At 49.4% G+C, this 18,971-nt stretch overlaps 2 protein-coding genes across 2 annotated transcripts in view; one reads left to right on the top strand and one right to left on the bottom strand.

Annotated features, from left to right (window-relative positions):
- The window catches only part of LOC141078071 (PH and SEC7 domain-containing protein-like), a 75,092-nt gene that overhangs the window by 17,286 nt on the left and 38,835 nt on the right, over positions 1–18,971 (top strand). Inside the window, exon 5 of the mRNA XM_073564897.1 lies at positions 8–77. Within this exon, the coding sequence (XP_073420998.1) occupies positions 8–77 (70 nt within the window). The remainder of the gene's footprint in view (positions 1–7; positions 78–18,971) is intronic.
- Positions 73–18,971, bottom strand: part of LOC141078074 (uncharacterized) — a 32,217-nt gene continuing 13,318 nt past the window's right edge. Inside the window, exons 2-3 of the mRNA XM_073564898.1 lie at positions 3,894–4,219; positions 73–2,755 (exon numbers count right to left, since the gene is read on the bottom strand). Of these exons, the coding sequence (XP_073420999.1) occupies positions 2,447–2,755; positions 3,894–4,219 (635 nt within the window). The 3' untranslated portion in view covers positions 73–2,446. The remainder of the gene's footprint in view (positions 2,756–3,893; positions 4,220–18,971) is intronic.

Below are 18,971 nucleotides of genomic sequence, written 5' to 3'. Positions count from 1 at the left end.
ACCACAGGGATGGAGGCCTCAGACCTCCTCAGAGATGCAGCGCCAGCCTCCGAGACGTCCTCAAGAATCATGTCTGGGTAAGATGATACGGGTCAGTCTTTATTGTCTAAGGCTATGGAAACCCTAAAGTTTCAGCAAAGTCTCCATCATTCTCCCGCTTCTCATTTGCACCCTTCATTGACTCATGTCTCCTGTTGTCATTTTTCTCTTCTGTTGCCTCCCCTATGGCTAACGTCTATTCTGTGATTTACTCCCCGTTATTCCCTGTTTCTACATTGCACTTTCTGTATTTTACACATTTCCTTATCTCCTGTTGTCATCTATTCCTCTTCACTTCCATTTTCTCACCTTCACTTTATTGTTGTTTCCTGTCTCTCTCGTTGTCTCATTTGTCTGTTTTCATGACTCCTTTCTTACATCTGTTTCCTCTACTATCTTCATATTCTCTGCTCATGTTCCTTCCATTTTCTCCTTTCTTTACCTTTGTCTCTCCTTTGCCTTTTGTTGTCTCCTCCTTTGTTTCCTCTGTTTTTTTCTTTCATTGTTTTCTCCTTCGGTGTCTTTTCCCTTTTCTCTTCCATTGTCTCTTCCGATGTCTCCCGTTGTCTCCTCTTTTTTCTCTTCCATTGCCTCTTCCGTTGCCGCTTCCATCTTTTCCTCCCTTGTCTCCTCTTTTGTTTCTTCTGTTGTCGATTCCATTCTTCTCCTTTGTCTCTTCCATTGTCTCCTACATTGTTTCTTCCTTTGTCTCTTCCATTGTTTCCTCCTTATAGTGGAAATATGTATTTGTAGATGATGTATGGCCAGCAGTTACCTTGTATCTCTCCTTAGGTGGCATGTCTCACAAAGGTGATGTCATATGTTATCCTGAGAAAAGGCAGTTTTAGACCCCAGGGGCCCTTCCTGGGAAGTCACAGAATTGGAGACATTTCACACATTCTGGTGCCTGTGAAGGGAGACACCAAATTGCTGCCTGACACGTTATATTTACTCTGAGAAAGAAAGGTTACCCAAAGAGTGTTCAGAGGAAAATAATGTATTCATTGGTAAAGTAGCCATGGTCCAGTCACAAACCAGGAATTAGAATAGTAACATGAGAGGCTGCTCCAGAAATCTGGTCTCCAGGTTAAATCTATAAATTAGGCCCATACACAAAGAAAGTTGTTCACAGATTAGGGCAGCGAAGCTGATGTGATCCGTTTCATATTCCTCCCTCCCTCAAGGAACAGAGTACCAGACTGCAAAGTTTAGATATTTCTGTAAATTTCTCCCTTTTATTTTTATCACTATTTTGCATATTTGTATGTCACTCTTTATTTCCATAATTTTTATATCCTTTTATTGTGAGCACTGCACCTTTTTTATTAAAGCTTACAACTTCATTAAGTTTGAACCTTGTATACTCTAAAGAATCCTTAGCCTTAGAGTGTGCGCTCCTGTTGATTGGCACATAGGAGTAGTAGTATCTCCGGGACTCATCGCCCGTGTGTTCGGTGAGTGGTGGCAGCATGTATGTGTCGGGGTGTGATTTAGGCTCCCATTGCAGTATAGGACAGAGGTTGAATGCTGGACTGAGTGAGAGGAGATAGAATAACCCTTGCAGGCGCAACCCCATGTCATGTGCTGAGAAACGGGTACGTGACACTCCTTTTTTTCTTCCGTTGTTTCCTCCTTTTCCTCTTCCATTTTTTCCTCCCTTGTCTCTTCCATTGTTTCCTCTTTTTCCTCTTCCGTTGCCTCATCCGTTTTTTTCTCCCTTGTCTCTTCCGTTGTCTCTTTTGTTCCTTCTGTTGTCTCTTCCATTCTCCTTCTTTGTCTCCTCCGTTGTTTCCTTCTTTCTCTTTCATTGTCTCCTCTTTTTTTGTCTCTTCCGTTGTTTCCTCCTTTTCCTCTTCTGTTTTTTCCTCCCATGTCTGCTCCGTTGCCTCTTCCATTGTCTCCTCCTTTGTCTACTCCATTGTCTCCGCCTTTTTCTCTTGTCTCCTCCTTTGTCTTGCCCATTGTCGGCTCCTTTGACTCGCCCGTTGTCTGCTCCTTTGTCTCGCCCGTTGTCTGCTCCTTTGTCTCGCTCGTTGTCTGCTCCTTTGTCTCGCCTGTTGTCACCTCTTTTTTTTCTCTTCCATTTTTTCCCTCCCTTGTTTCTTCTGTTGTCTCCTGCTTTATCTCGTTCTCTTTCGCTTCCATTGTCTCTTCCTTTCTCTTCTTTTGTCTCCTTCTTTGTCTCTTATGTTGTCTCCTCCTTTTATCTCTTATGTTGTTTCCTCCTTTTTCTCTTGTTTTCTCTTACTTTAGCTCCTTTGTCTCGCCCATTGTATGCTCCTTTTTCTCTTCCTTTGTTTCCTTTTTTCTCTTCCATTGTATCCTTGTTTATCTCCTCCGTTGTTTCCTCTTTTGTCTTTTCCATTGCTTCCCTCTTTCTCTCCTCAATTGTTTCTTCCGGTCCATACTACTTTGTCTCTTGCTTTGTTTTCTTTTTTTGTCTCTTCCGTTGTTTCCTCCTTTTCCCCTTCTGTTTTTTTCCTCCCATGTCTGCTCCGTTGCCTCTTCCATTGTCTCCTCCTTTGTCTACTCCATTGTCTCCTCCTTTTTCTCTTGTCTCCTCCTTTGTCTTGCCCATTGTCGGCTCCTTTGACTCGCCCGTTGTCTGCTCCTTTGTCTCGCTCGTTGTCTGCTCCTTTGTCTCGCCCGTTGTCACCTCTTTTTTTTTTTTCTCTTCCATTTTTTCCCTCCCTTGTTTCTTCTGTTGTCTCCTGCTTTATCTCGTGCTCTTTCGCTTCCATTGTCTCTTCCTTTCTCTTCTTTTGTCTCCTTCTTTGTCTGTTATGTTGTCTCCTCCTTTTATCTCTTATGTTGTTTCCTCCTTTTTCTCTTGTTTTCTCTTACTTTAGCTCCTTTGTCTCGCCCATTGTATGCTCCTTTTTCTCTTCCTTTGTTTCCTTTTTTCTCTTCCATTGTATCCTTGTTTATCTCCTCCGTTGTTTCCTCTTTTGTCTTTTCCATTGCTTCCCTCTTTCTCTCCTCAATTGTTTCTTCCGTTCCTTACTACTTTGTCTCTTGCTTTGTTTTCTTTGTTTTCTCTTCCGTTGTTTCCTTTTTTGTCTCTTCATTGTCTCCTCTTTTGTTTTTTTTCCATTATTTCCTCTTTTGTCTCTTCCATTGTCTCTTCCCTTGTTTCCTACTTTGTCTCTTCCATTGTTTCTGCCTATATGAATTAAGCCCCCGTTACACACTGCGATATCGCTAGCAATATCGCTGTAAAGTCACCGATTTTGTGACGTTACAGCGATATTGCTAGCGATATCGCTGCATGTGATACTTACCTCCGACCGGCTCCCCCGCTGGTTATCGCTGATCGCGCGAGAAGCTGCTGGACCATTCCTCGTCGGCCACTTCCTGCGGCGCTTCCTGCTGTGATGACGAGCGACGCGTGGAGCCGGACGGGAGGACGCAGGATCGCCTGGTGTGACAGGTAAGTAGCGATCCCCATCCCCAGCGATGTCGCTGGTGAGATCTGCCTGTGTGGCAGCTCACTAGCGACCACTAACGATGCACCAGCGATCCTGACCGCGTCATATCGCTGGTCGGGATCGCTGGTACATCGCTAGGTGTAACGGTACCCTTAGTCAGAGTGAGACAGATATATGGAGCGCCAGGCTGACAGGTCTCAGGGTGCTGGTAGATGTAATCCGATGCTGCTTCTGTCGGGTGCCTCTAGATAGGATAAAAACATGGGAAGCAGGGTAACTAGATTGCAGGGGAGCGCAAAGGAAAGGGAGAAGCTTGAAAGGTTTTCTTCTTTATTAAGTTCCACTACGCGTTTCGACGGGTAACCTCTGTCTTCATCAGGTGGTGCCCATTCCCATTGTTTCTGCCTATGTCTCTTTCATTATTTACTCCTTTGTCTTCTCCTTTGTTTTTTCCCTTTTCTCTTCCTTTGCTTCCTCTTTTTTCTCTTCTGATGTCTCCTCCTTTTGTTTTTTTCCATTATTTCCTCTTTTGTCTCTTCTGTTTCCTCCTTTGTCTTTTCTGTTTCCTCCTTTGTCTTTTTCATTGTCTCCGCTTTTGTCTTTTCTGTTGTCTCCTCCTGCTCTTTCGCTTCCATTTTCGCTTCGATTGTTTCCTTTGTCTCTTCCATTGTCTCTTGCTTTGTGTTTTTCTGTTGTCTCCTCCTTTGTTCCTCCTTTGTCTCTTCCATTGTCTCCTTTGCCTCCGCTTTTGTCTGTTCTGTTGGGGTCTCCTTTATCTCATCCATTGTCTCTTTCTCCTTTGTCTCTTCCATTGTCTCCTGCTGTGTTTTTTCCGTAGTCTCTTCCTTAGTTTTTTCCTTTGTCTCTTCCGATGTATCTTCTGTTGACGTCTTTGTCTCTCCCTTTGTCCCTTCCATTGTCTCTTCCGTTTTCTTTACTGATATCTCTTCTATTGTCATCTTTGTTGTCTCTTACATTGTCTCCTCTGTTGTCTCTTTCTATATCTTTTTTTTATCTTTTCTTTTGTCTCTTCCGTTGTCTCCATTGTATCTTCCTTTGACTTTTCCATTGTTTCCTCATTTGTCTATTCTTTTGTCTATTCTTCTGTCTCCTCCCTTTTCTCTTTCATTGTCTCTTCCCTTGTTCTTCCATTGTCTCGTCCATTGCCTTTCCTGTCTGTTGTCTTCTACTCAGTTTCTTCTTCCTGGTTTGTTTCTTCCTCTGCCTCCTCCTTTGTTGGTTCTGTTGTTTACTTTACTGTCTCCTGTCTCCTCCTGTGTCTTTTCCTTTGTCTCTGTCTTTCATTGTTTCCTCTCATCTATTGTTTCTTTTCTTGTCTCTTCTGTCTGTGCTTTTGTCTTTGCTATTGTTTCCACCTTGGTCTCTTCTGTTTCCTTTTTCCAACTCCTTTTGTCTTTTCTAGTCTCCTTCTTTGCTTTTTCTGTTGTTTCCTCCACTATTTTGTTACCTCCTGTTTCTTCTATTGCCTCCACCTTTTTTTCTTCTGTCTCTTCCATTGTGTCCACTATTTTCTGCCACTTCATTCATCTTCTCGTTTTCTTGTCTTCCATTGTCTTTCCCGTTTGCTCCACTGTCATCATTGTATTGCCTCTTTTCTTACATTGTTTTTTCCATTTTTTTGTCTTCAGTTTCCTTTCCTCGTTTCTTGCTGTCTCTTCTTCCATTGCCTCTACTTTCCTCTATACACTTGTCTCCTCTTCTTTTTTTTATTCTTCTTGTCACTCCAGTCTCTCCTATTGTTTCTTCCTTTCTTTTCTCCTTCACTATATTTCATGTTGTCTACTCTTTCTACCATTGTCCCCTCCAGTGTCCGTTGTCTCATGTGTTGTGTCCTTCATTTTCTTCTTCTAATAATAATAATAATCTTTATTTATATAGCGCCAACATATTCCGCAGCGCTTTACAGATTAACAGTTTCAAAACACAAGTCATAAGTAACAACGTTAACAATACAACAATTAAAGCACAATCAGCCGCCCCTGCTGGTGAGAGCTTACACTCTACAGTGAGGTGGGGGAGATACAGATGACAGGGGTGTATTTACAATGGTGTATCATCTATTATTTCTTCTCCTGTCTCCACTGTATTTTCTTATTGCCTATTTTTTATTTTCTTGTCTCCTCCATTTCCCCTTGTCTACACAATCTTCTGTCTCTTCTACTGCATCTTTTGATATTTTCTTGTTGCCTCATCTGTCTTTTCCATTGTCTCCTGTTTCCTATACTGTCTTGTGTTTCTCCCCTATATATATATCTTTTGTTTCCTTCAAAGGCAGCACAGGTGCTCAGTGGATAGCATGAGGCAGTATGGTGGCTCAGTGGTTAGCACTGTACTTTATATAGCGCAGCATGGTGACTCAGTGGTTAGCACTGTACTGTATGGAGACCGGCATGGTAGCTCAGTGGTTAGCACTGTACTGTATGGAGACCGGCATGGTAGCTCAGTGGTTAGCACTGTACTGTATGGAGACCGGCATGGTAGCTCAGTGGTTAGCACTGTACTGTATGGAGACCGGCATGGTAGCTCAGTGGTTAGCACTGTACTGTATGGAGACCGGCATGGTAGCTCAGTGGTTAGCACTGTACTGTATGGAGACCGGCATGGTAGCTCAGTGGTTAGCACTGTACTGTATGGAGACCGGCATGGTAGCTCAGTGGTTAGCACTGTACTGTATGGAGACCGGCATGGTAGCTCAGTGGTTAGCACTGTACTGTATGGAGACCGGCATGGTAGCTCAGTGGTTAGCACTGTACTCTATGGAGACCGGCATGGTAGCTCAGTGGTTAGCACTGTACTGTATGGAGACCGGCATGGTAGCTCAGTGGTTAGCACTGCCACATATAGGGCAGTATTGTGGCTCAGTGGTTAGCACTGTACTGTATGGAGACCGGCATGGTAGCTCAGTGGTTAGCACTGTACTGTATGGAGACCGGCATGGTAGCTCAGTGGTTAGCACTGTACTGTATGGAGACCGGCATGGTAGCTCAGTGGTTAGCACTGCCATATATAGGGCAGTATTGTGGCTCATTTGTGAGCACTGTACTATACATAGAGCAGCAAGGTGGCTCAGTGGTTAGCACTGTATGATGGCTCAGTGGTTAGCACCGTTGATTTGCAGCACTGGGGTCCTGGGTTCAAATCTCATCACGAAAAACGGCTGCAAGTAGTTTGTATGTTCTCCCCGTGTTTGCCTGGCTTTCCTCTAGTTTTCTCTCACATGCCACAGATAGAGATGGGCGAACTCGAACAGTAAAGTTCGGTGTCCGTACCGAACACCTACTGTTTGAGCATGGACACCGAACACGGACTTCACTAGGAAGTCCATGTTACTGTTTGGGTTTGGCACATGACAGTGCGGCAAACATTGCTTCTGATCGGTGGTAAAATCATTACCACCAGACAGCTGCGGTTCCCATGCTGACAAATGACAGCATGGGCTCGCAGCTGTAATCGGAGGTAAAAAGTTTACCTCTGGTCACTGGCACAGGCAGATGGTGTCAGGACTCTAATGTCAGGACCCTGTCAGCGTCGACAAACTGCCACGCAGAGCAGGGTGACTTACCCACACTATGGGAGAGCGCCGGGTCCAATACTGTAGTGAAAGTTCAAGCAGACAGGACCTGCGGCACTGAAAATAGTAAGGAGTCCCAGAACCTACGATCGTGTGACTGCAGGGGGCGGGGCTTAGCGTCCTACTGCTGCAGATGTAATGTACTTACTGCAGGGAAACTGTAGTAGAGGAAAACGCAGGTCAGACATGCAGAGGTCGTACACGGAGAGGGCTGTGCGCTACCAGAGGGACGAGCAGAGAATAGTCAAGTCACAGGGAGAGGGTCGTACACAGAGAGGTAGCGCAGTACAAGAGGGGCAGGCAGAACTCGTAACAGGGACAGAACCGGATCAAAACCAAACAAGCAACAAGTTATCAGGCACAAGGCACACGTACACAAGAGGTCAACTAACTCAGCCGAGGGCAGGAGAATAACTGACACCGGACCTAGGTTGAGTGAGCATTAAATAGCCGCCCTCTGCCAGAGAGAGGCAGAAACAATTAACCCCTGTCTGACCAGGATGGGCCAAAGACAAACCCCATACTGCATCATGACAGTACCCTCCTCTCGACGGGGGGGCCACTGGACCCCCAGGTCTCTCAGGATACTTGGCGTGAAAGGCCCGGACCAACCGATCTGCATGGACCGATCAAGCAGGAACCCACAACCGGTCTTCAGGACCATAGCCTTTCCAATGTACAAGATATTGAAGGGCATGACGTACCAACCTAGAGTCAACAATTCGTTCCACCTTGTACTCAGACTGCCCGTCTACCAAAACCGGTGGCGGAGAAGACACTGATCCCTCCCCACAGGACCCCACAGGTTTCAAAAGGGCCCTATGCAAAACATTGGGGATCCGTAGAGATGGCGGGAGACGCAACCGAAAAGCCACCGGGTTCACTGCTTAGGTAATTTCATAGGGACCAATAAATTTAGGTCCAAGCTTCGCAGAGGGGACCTTGAGCCTTGGTCGATAACCATACCTTATCCCCAACCTGGAACACCGGCCCCACGGACTGTTTTTGTCTGCAAAAAACTTATATTTATCCTGGGCCTTCGTAATGTTACTCTGGACCTCCCGCCATACCTCCCCCAACCGCTGGATAGTCTCATCCGCCCCAGGACACCCAGAGTCCAAACGGAAAAACTCTCCAAAATGAGGATGAAACCCATAGTTGCAGAAAAAGGGAGATGTACCCGTAGACTGGTTAATGCAGTTGTTAAACGCAAACTCGGCCAAAGGTAACGCAGTACACCAATCATCCTGTCGGGCTGAGGTCAAGCAACGCAGAATTTGCTCCAGAGACTGATTGGTCCGCTCAGTCTGCCCATTAGTCTCTGGATGGTAAGCGGATGAAAAGGACAGACCAATACCCAACCTCTTACAAAAAAATGCCCTCCAAAATCTGGAAAAAATTGTACTCCCCTATCAGACACCACATTCAAGGGTACCCAATGTGTAACAACCCTGCTGGCATCACTGCATGGCCTCTCATCCCCCGCACACCAACTTACTTTCTGCTTCAAGCCAAGCTGTGAATTCTGTCTGTTGCCAGCTCTGTGCCTCTGCTCTCCATGTTTCCAGACTGTGTATAGGGGGGTGGCGCCTGAACTCTCTGGTTCTTATGCAGTCAGGGGGCACCTGTGTAATATGTCCCTTACCAATCACCTGGAGCCCTTGACTATTTAGTTTTGCCACTCCCACTGAATCATTGCCTGTGCAATGTCTATACTCAGTTAGTATCTTGCTGCTGAGGAAGCCAGGCCCTGTTCGGTGTATCTCCTTCTCTGTAGGAATACTCTGTCTCGCTTTGTACCTTGTCCGCCTGCCAGGAGGCAGAATATCCTGGCCCTTGAGTCTTGTTCCCAGTGCCTTGCCTGTTCTCTGTCCGCCTGCCAGGAGGCAGAATATCCTGGTCCCTGTGTCTTTGTCCCGGTGTCTCTGTCTGAACTTGGTCTTACCTCTGTCTGTCAGTCTCCTTGTTTGTGGTTCCTTCTCTGCCGTGTCTTTCCTTGTGTCCTCCCTGTCTGTGCATCTGCACCCTCGCAGCTTTATCTGTGCATCTGCACCCTCGCAGCTTTATCTGTGCATCTGCACCCTCGCAGCTTTATCTGTGCATCTGCACCCTCGCAGCTTTATCTGTGCATCTGCACCCTCGCAGCTTTATCTGTGCATCTGCACCCTCGCAGTTTTATCTGTGCATCTGCACCCTCGCAGTTTTATCTGTGCATCTGCACCCTCGCAGTTTTATCTGTGCATCTGCACCCTCGCAGCTTTATCTGTGCATCTGCACCCTCGCAGCTTTATCTGTGCATCTGCACCCTCGCAGCTTTATCTGTGCATCTGCACCCTAGCCCTCTGTCTGCACGGCTCCCTAGCCGCTCTGCCTGCTCCGCACTCCTGCGGCTCTGCCTGTTCCGCACTCCTGCGGCTCTGCCTGCTCCGCACTCCTGCGGCTCTGCCTGCCTGCACCTCCTGTGTGAACAGGTCCAAACCTGTTCCTTCATATTCCACTCCTTCCTGCCTATATCCATACCTGCACCTCCTGTGTGAACAGGTCCAGATCCTGTTCCAGCATACACCACTTCCTCCTGCCTACACCTGCTGTGTGAACAGGTCCCTACCTGCTCCTTCTCATACCACGCCAATCTGTCCTGTGTCTCCAAGCCGTGCCCGCCTGTCCTGTGTCTTCAAGCCGTGCCCGCCTGTCCTGTGTCTCTAAGCCGTGCCCGCCTGTCCTGTGTCTCCAAGCCGTGCCCGCCTGTCCTGTGTCTCCAAGCTGTGCCCGCCTGTCCTGTGTCTCCAAGCTGTGCCCGCCTGTCCTGTGTCTCCAAGCCGTGCCCGCCTGTCCTGTGTCTCCAAGCCGTGCCCGCCTGCCCTGTGTCTCAGCCGTGCCTATCGTGTCTACCTGCCTGCCTGTCTATAGCCTCTGTCAAAGTGACTTGTCCCCGAGTGGGACCAGCAGCCACAGCCAGACACCATCCTGGAGTGGCACCCGACAGCTATCTGCCGCACAAGCCTGACCTCACCATCAGAGGCTCCAGTGAAGACCGAGGTAGCTGTCGTAGTCACGCCCCTTCCAGGGTAGTCTGGTTTGTGGTCCAGTGGGGCCACAAACCCCCGGCTCGCGCCATTCAGCCAAGGCGCGAGCGTGACAGTTTGCACAGGCCATGGTCCCCGCTGAGTCCCATGTCCTTCCGCTTGCGGAGCATGATGAACTTTCTCCCTGCCAGTATGAGCAACCAGAGGAATTTGTTCCATCCTGCGAGGTTCCGATTGTGGAGACCTCTGAACCAATCATCATCTCCAATGCTCTCTACAATCAGCTCCTGGCCTATGAAGAGCACAACCCAGCAGACCTGCCTAGGTTCTATGGGGACCCCAAAGAGTGCCAAGGGTTCCTGAAGAAATGCCTGCACTACATCCTGCAGAATGCAGCTTGTTTCCCCTCTGACCGGGTCAAGGTGGGATAGATAATGTCCTACCTAGCTGGTGATGCCTTGATGTGGATCTGTCCCCTTTGGGAAGCAGGGGACCCTGTCGTCTTGAGCCTGGGGGCCTTCCTGGTGGCCTTCCGTAAAGTCTTTGATGAGCCTCGACCAGTTGCTCCTGAAAAGTCTTCCCCTCCAAGCTTCCAGAGACAGACTAGACAAGAGGAACCTGTGGGTGAAACATCTCAACCACCTATGACCGTCCAGCCATCACCTGTTCCACAGTCTGCCGATGCGGCCTCCCTTGCAAGATCCAAGAGGTCTAAAAAGAAGAAGCGGGCCAAGTTGCAGCCGGAATCTGGCCTCTGCCCTGTGAAGCCTGTACTCCAGAACCCTGGGCCAGTAGAAGAGGCTGCCCCTGGCGAGAGTACTCCCTCTCCATTAAACTCTTTAACTGTTTCTCTGCCTTCAGGGAGCTTTGGTGTATTTAAGTCGCCAGTCTTACAGAGTCAGTGTGTGGTCTCTGTCATACAGCTCCCGAAGGCAGCGTGGGCATTGTCTCGAGGTGGCCGAGCCCTATTGGAGAAGAGTCTAGTCCTGCAAGGACAACTACAGCTCCAGGTCGTAGCTTTGTATACGAAGAAGTTAGTCTTCCATTGGCTGTCTGGTATGCCCATGGGTCATTCTGAACCAGAGATCCTGATGCCCATTTATGTTTGGAGACCCAGCAAGGCGCCACACTTGAAACAACCAAGTGACAAGAGGTGTCTGGTTCCCTTGCGTCGCATTCAGTCAGCAAAGTCGTCTTCTTCGCCTGGTTTGCTAGTCGCCGAGTCAAGGTGTGAGGATGCCTCTGAAGAGGGGGGAGGCGGTCTCAGTCTCCTCACACATCCCCAGCGACTATACCAGTGTTCTGCTCCCAAGAGCACCCAAGATGGATCCAGAGTGTATGCTTTCAGCTCCCCTGTGGCCAAGGGGTGAAGGTCCCAAGACAGAGCTTCACTCATCATCTAACCAGGAGGATGTAGTCCAGTTTTTTCAGGGTAACAGGCTGAAGTGGCTCCCTGTATGTATGCCTCCAGCTTCCATTTGGCAGGTGGGTGAAGAGGTTGGAACAGTGACCTACGTATCTCTGTTTCTCAGCAACCGGGAGGAGGAGGTCCAATTTTTCTGGCATGTTGGGCTGAAGTTGGACTCAGTGAAGGTGTCTTCTGTTTCTAGCTGGCCGGCTGATGTAGGGGTCAAGTCTGAAGCTTCCAGGTCCCTGCCTTCTGCCAATCAGGAGGAAGAAGTCCTTGTACCCTCTGTGTTGGAAACTGATGGGCACCAAGAAACTTGGCACTCAGTGATTCCAGATGGCACACGTATTGCACCCTACCTGAAGAATGTCGTGTCAACCTGGACTGTGTGTGGTCCCGTACTCCTTCTTCTGGTCATTCTGGCAGGCTTGAGGAAGAGGGGCCGTAAAGGGGGGGTACTGTAACAACCCTGCTGGCATCTCTGCATGGCCTCCCATCCCCCGCACACCAACTTACTTTCTGCTTCAAGCCATACTGTGAATTCTGTCTGTTGCCAGCTCTGTGCCTCTGCTCTCCATGTTTCCAGACTGTGTGTGTATAGGGGGGCGGCGCCTGAACTCTCTGGTTCTTATGCAGTCAGGGTGCACCTGTGTAATATGTCCCTTACCAATCACCTGGAGCCCTTGACTATTTAGTTTCGCCACTCCCACTGAATCATTGCCTGTGCAATGTCTATACTCAGTTAGTATCTTGCTGCTGAGGAAGCCAGGCCCTGTTCGGTGTATCTCCTTCTCTGTAGGAATACTCTTTGTCTCGCATTGTACCTTGTCTGCCTGCCAGGAGGCAGAATATCCTGGCCCCTGTGTCTTTGTCCCGGTGTCTCTGTCTGAACTCGGTCTTACCTCTGTCTGTCAGTCTCCTTGTTTGTGGTTCCTTCTCTGCCGTGTCTTTCCTTGTGTCCTCCCTGTCTGTGCATCTGCACCCTCGCAGCTTTATCTGTGCATCTGCACCCTCGCAGCTTTATCTGTGCATCTGCACCCTCGCAGCTTTATCTGTACATCTGCACCCTCGCAGCTTTATTTGTGCATCTGCACCCTCGCAGCTTTATCTGTGCATCTGCACCCTAGCCGCTCTGTCTGCACGGCTCCCTAGCCGCTCTGCCTGCTCCGCACTCCTGCGGCTCTGCCTGTTCCGCACTCCTGCGGCTCTGCCTGTTCCGCACTCCTGCGGCTCTGCCTGCTCCGCACTCCTGCGGCTCTGCCTGCTCCGCACTCCTGCGGCTCTGCCTGCTCCGCAATCCTGCGGCTCTGCCTGCTCCGCACTCCTGCGGCTCTGCCTGCCTGCACCTCCTGTGTGAACAGGTCCAAACCTGTTCCTTCATATTCCACTCCTTCCTGCCTATATCCATACCTGCACCTCCTGTGTGAACAGGTCCAGATCCTGTTCCAGCATACACCACTTACTCCTGCCTACACCTGCTGTGTGAACAGGTCCCTACCTGCTCCATCTCATACCACGCCAATCTGTCCTGTGTCTCCAAGCCGTGCCCGCCTGTCCTGTGTCTCCAAGCCGTGCCCGCCTGTCCTGTGTCTCCAAGTCGTGCCCGCCTGTCCTGTGTCTCCAAGCCGTGCCCGCCTGTCCTGTGTCTCCAAGCCGTGCCCGCCTGTCCTGTGTCTCCAAGCTGTGCCCGCCTGTCCTGTGTCTCCAAGCCGTGCCCGCCTGCCCTGTGTCTCAGCCGTGCCTGTCGTGTCTACCTGCCTGTCTATAGCCTCTGTCAAAGTGACTTGTCCCCGAGTGGGACCAGCAGCCACAGCCAGACACCACCCTGGAGTGGCACCCGACAGCTATCTGCCGCACAAGCCTGACCTCACCATCAGAGGCTCCAGTGAAGACCGAGGTAGCTGTCGTAGTCACGCCCCTTCCAGGGTAGTCTGGTTTGTGGTCCAGTGGGGCCACAAACCCCCGGCTCGCGCCATTCAGCCAAGGCGTGAGCGTGACACAATGCAACCGCACCACATGCTCAACAAACAATCTGGACAACGTTTCCGTATTAGGTAGAGCCGCCAAGGGTACAAAATGTGCCTGCTTACTAAACCTGTCCACCACAACCCAAACAACGGTATTACTCTTGGAGGGGGGAAGGTTGGTGATGAAATCTATGGACAAATTGTCATGATCCCAGTGCAGGTTTTTGAGCTGCACACCGGGGGTTAATGTCTGGAGCTCTGTGCAGGTTTTGACCTGCACACTTGGGGTTAATGATTGTGGCCTCTTTCTGGTTCTGGGAGAGCTTCATAAACCCCTGGGTAGCTTCAATCCCTGCCAGTTATACTTCTGCCTTTAGCCGAGTGTGCTGACCCCTGTGTGCCTGTTTGTTGCTATAGCTTGTTTATATGCTTCTGACCCGGTTCTGTTTCCCGTTGTGAGTTTGCATGTTGATTCTGTACTGCGCTACCCTCTCTGTGTATGACTCATTGCCTGGGATCTGACTCCTCTCTGCTCGCCCCTCTTGTACCTTGCAACTATCTCTGTGTATGACTCATTGACTACGTCCTGACTATTCTCACTGTCCATGCCCCTTGGTAACTTTGTCTCGCAGTTACTCTGCTAGGAGTTCTCGTGCAGCTCCTAGCTCTGTGGAGTTTAGGCCACGCCCCCAGCAGTCACGTGCTTCAGGTCCTGCGGCTCTGAAGTACGCATCTACTCGGCTGCTGCCCGCTCCACAGGTAGCTTTGAGCGCGCTTTCGCTTTACTCAGGACACGCGCACTGGCTCAGTGAGCAAGCTCAGTGCAGTGTCTCTGACATTATAACTGGCCTACAAATTTTTTTTCTCTCCTCACTTCTGCAGCATGGACCCAATGTGTGCCTTATCTGAGCAGGTGAAAAGCTTGACTCAGTCACTGCAGAAGCTTAGTTTGGAACACCAATCTCTGGCCCAGTCCCAACGGCGGGTTGAGGACTCAGTTCAGGGGGGTACTTTCTGCAGGCTTCCAGCAGGTGGGGAATAGAGATGTCATTTTAGTCCCACCTGAATCCCCGGTTAAATTACCAGATATATTTTCTGGTAACAAGGATGATTTCAGGGCATTTAAGGAGGGCTGTAAGCTTTTTTTTCTTTGAGACCTCGCTCCTCTGGGGATGAGAAACAGAGGGTGGGGGTGGTGATTTCCCTGCTTAGGGGGTCCCCACAAGCCTGGGCATTCTCGCTTTCCTCTTCTGCCCCTGAGAGAATGTCTGTGGATGCATTTTTGAAGCCTTAGGGCTTATTTATGATGAGCCTGATAGAGTGCGGTTGGCTGAGGACAAAGTGATGAGTGTCTGTCAGAGGGAGCACTCAGCCGAATGGTTCTGTACTGAATTCAGACGTTGGGCAGCGGAGATTTCCTGGAGTGATGCCGCCCTTCGGGGGCTGTTCCACAGAGGCCTGTGTGAACGTCTGAAGGATGCTTTGGCACTTCATCCTCCGCCTGACTCCCTGGAGGATGCCATGGTCCAAGCGGTTCGCATGGATCGCAGGCTGCGGGCTAGAGGCATTATGCAACGGGAAACGCCCTTATTCTTCAGTGGAGATGAGACCCGGACTTTTCCTATGGCTATGGAGGTGAGCGCTGTCACCTGTGAGGAGAAGGAAAGAAGACGCCGCCGGGAAAAGCAGTTGTGCTTCTATTGTGGGAAATCTGGACATTGGAAGAAGGACTGCCCCTCCTGTCCGTCATCCTCCAAGATGGCGGGAAACGACTAGGTCTGGGTAGTAATCGAGGAGGCTACCCAGACCTTCAGGTACAATTTTCCTCATGTGCAAAAATGGTGCTGCAGGTGGAACTGGAACTTGGTTATGGTCCTGTTCAGACTACTGCTTTTATTGACTGCGGTGCGGCTGTGAACCTGATTGATACCAAGGTTATGACTCTTAATAAGATAGGCTTCACGATCCTGTTAAAACTGTGGCAATTGACTCATCTCCTCTTACCCAAGACGGTATCTGTTGCAGGTCTGAACTTTTTTCTCTAAAAGTGGGTTCCACTCATGTGGAGAAACTAAGTTGTCTGGTGCTAGATAACTTGCCTGCAGGACTGGTACTGGGGATGCCTTGACTTCAACGCCATAATCCTACCATTGATTGGGTTACAGGGGAAATCACTCAATGGGGATGCAATAGTAAATGTGGTAACCGGGGACATCTTGTTAACGCTGTTAAATCCGTGTCTGTGTCGTCTGTCGATCTGGAAGGTATTCCGGAGTACCTGAAAGATTTCGAAGACGTTTTTTTCGAAAGTGAGGCTGAGGTGCTGCCACCACATAGACCCTGTGATTGTGCCATTGATTTAGTACCCGGAGCCAAGTTACCTAAGGCTCGATTGTTCAATTTGTCTGAGCCTGAGCGCCAAGCCATGAAGGAGTACATAGCTGAGAGTCTCCGCAAAGGGCATATCAGGCCTTCTGTGTCACCTGTGGCAGCAGGGTTCTTCTTTGTGAAGAAAAAAAATGGTGGTTTGCGGCCGTGCCTCGACTTTCGGGAACTGAACAAGATAACGGTTAGGAACTCTTACCCGCTTCCCCTCATCCCAGACTTATGTAACCAGTTAGCTGGGGCCCAATGGTTCTCCAAGTTAGATCTGCGGGGGGCCTATAATCTGATAAGGGTTCGGGAAGGGGACGAGTGGAAAACGGCATTCCTCACATCAGAAGGACTCTTTGAGAACCTGGTAATGCCATTTGGGTTAACTAATGCACCCGCTATTTTCCAAAATTTCATCAATGTTGTGTTTTCTGATCTGATAGGTCGTTTTGTTATTATTTATTTGGATGATATTTTGGTGTATTCCCCGGACAGTCAATCTCACTTGCAACATCTAAAGACAGTTCTCCAGAGACTCAGGGAGAACCAATTGTTCGCCAAATTGGAAAAATGTTCGTTTTTTGTACAGGAGCTGTCTTTTTTGGGGTTGATTGTGTCCTGTGAGGGGTTTCGTATGGATCCTAAGAAGGTGCTGGCGATCGCTGACTGGGTTCAGCCTCGAGATCTCAAGGGTCTCCAGCGCTTGTTAGGATTTGCGAACTATTACCGGAGATTCATTAAAGGTTTCTCACAAGTGGTTAAACCACTCACGGATCTTACCCAGAAGGGAGCTGATGTAACAAATTGATCTGTACTCGCTAAAGGAATCCTTCTCAGCGATTAAGAAATGTTTTATGTCTGCCCCGGTGTTGGTGCAACCTGACCCGTCCAAACCATTCATTGTGGAGGTGGATGCTTCTGAAGTGGGGGTGGGGGCTGTGCTGTCCCAGGGTCCGGCCACCCTTACCAATATCAAACCCTGTGCCTTCTTCTCCAAGAAGTTCTCTTCAGCTGAGAAAAACTATGATGTAGGCAATAGAGAACTTCTTGCGGTCAAGCTGGCGTTTGAGGAATGGAGGCACTTTTTGGAAGGGGCGGCTCACCCTATCACGGTTGTCACGGATCACAAAAATTTGGCATACCTTGAATCTGCTAAGAGGCTTACTCCTAGACAGGCCCGTTGGTCACTTTTTTTTTTCACGATTTCAGTTCTCAATTACTTTTCGACCGGGGTCCAAAAATGTTAAAGCGGATGCCCTGTCCAGAAGTTTTGATCCAGTGTCTCCCCCTGAGCCGCCGTCCTCCATTCTTCCCCCAGGGGTGGTAGTGGCGGGGGTCTCAACTGAGTTGGAACAAGAAATCCTAAGGGCTCAGGCCGTAGCTCCGGCAACCAGGCCAAGCGATAAACTGTTTGTTCCAGATTCATTGCGGCCTAGACTTCTGCAGGAGTTTCATGATTCTAGGCTGAGTGCTCATCCAGGTATCACGGCCACTAGAGAGGCAGTAGCCAGGGGTTTTTGGTGGCCTTCATTAAGGTCCGATGTCAAGGAATTTGTTTCTGCTTGTGGCATGTGTGCCCGTTCCAAAAGCTCGCATAACCGACCGGCTAGGGAACTCATACCTTTACCGATTCCTGATAGGCCATGGAATCATCTTTCCATGGATTTTATTACCGGCCTTCCACCTTCCAGGGGCAATACCGTGATCTTGGTGGTGGTGGATAGGTTTTCTAAACAGGCCCATTTCATTCCCTTGGCAGCATTACCTTCAGCAGAAACATTGTCAAGGTTGTTTGTGCAGCATGTGGTCCGATTGCATGGGGTACCCCTGAATGTTGTGTCTGACAGAGGTGTGCAGTTTGTGGCCAAATTTTGGAGGGCGTTCTGTATGAAATTGGGCATCTCACTCTCCTTCTCGTCGGCATATCACCCGGGGAGTAATGGTCAGACAGAACGCACCAATCAATCCCTGGAACAAATTCTCAGGTGTCTGACCTCCGCCAGACAGGAGGATTGGTGTGATGCGTTACCGTTGACTGAATTCGCTTTTAACAACCGGGTGAGTCAGTCCACCAACATGTCCCCATTCCTGATTAACTATGGCTTTAATCCGCATTTTGGGGAGTTTTCTCGGGTGGATTCCGGTTGTCCAGGAGCAGAGGGGTCCGTTCAACGGTTAAAAAACCTCTGGGCTGAAGTCCGGCGTAATATCTCTCGGGCCCAGGGGAGATACAAATATTTTGCGGACAAAAAGAGAGCCTCGGGAGACATGTTTCAGGTGGGAGAGAAGGTTTGGCTCTCCACGCGTAACATCAACTTAAAGGTACCATCAGTTAAGTTGGGACCAAAGTTCATTGGTCCGTACGAGATTATGGAGATAGTCAACCCAGTGGCATATAGGTTGCGTCTCCCCGCCTCCTTAAAAATATCTAATGTGTTCCATAAGTCTCTGTTGAAACCAGCAGGATCTGTCAAAGAGAACTCTGAGACTGTTGTTCCTCCAGTGCTGGTGGAGGGTCAATTGGAGGATGAGGTCGGACATATTGTGGACTCTCGGCGGGTGCGCCGCTCTTTGCAGTACCTGGTCCACTGGAAGGGATATGGACCAGAAGAGCGCTCATGGGTCCCTGCTCGCTCGGTACATGCAGATCGCCTGGTTCAGGCGTTCCATGCCAAGTACCCGGGGAAGCCTGGGGGTCCAGAGGCCCCCCGTTGAGAGGGGGTACTGTCATGATCCCAGTGCAGGTTTTTGAGCTGCACACCGGGGGTTAATGTCTGGAGCTCTGTGCAGGTTTTGACCTGCACACTTGGGGTTAATGATTGTGGCCTCTTTCTGGTTCTGGGAGAGCTTCAGAAACCCCTGGGTAGCTTCAATCCCTGCCAGTTATACTTTTGCCTTTGGCCGAGTGTGCTGACCTCTGTGTGCCTGTTCGTTGCTATAGCTTGTTTATATGGTCCTGACCCGGCTCTGTTTCCTGTTGTGAGTTTGCCTGTTGATTTTGTACTGCGTTATTATCTGTGTATGACTCATTGCCTGTGACCTGACTACTCTCTGCTCGCCCCCTTTGGTACCTTGCAGCTATCTCTGTGTGTGACTCATTGGCTACGTCCTGACTATTCTCACTGTCTATGCCCCTGG

This window comes from Dendrobates tinctorius, unplaced genomic scaffold (assembly GCF_039654945.1).
Source record: "Dendrobates tinctorius isolate UK_male_01 unplaced genomic scaffold, ASM3965494v1 ptg000501l, whole genome shotgun sequence".
Lineage (NCBI taxonomy): Eukaryota > Metazoa > Chordata > Amphibia > Anura > Dendrobatidae > Dendrobates > Dendrobates tinctorius.
Note: the sequence above shows the minus strand (reverse complement) of the source record. Positions and strands in the feature narration are given on the sequence as shown.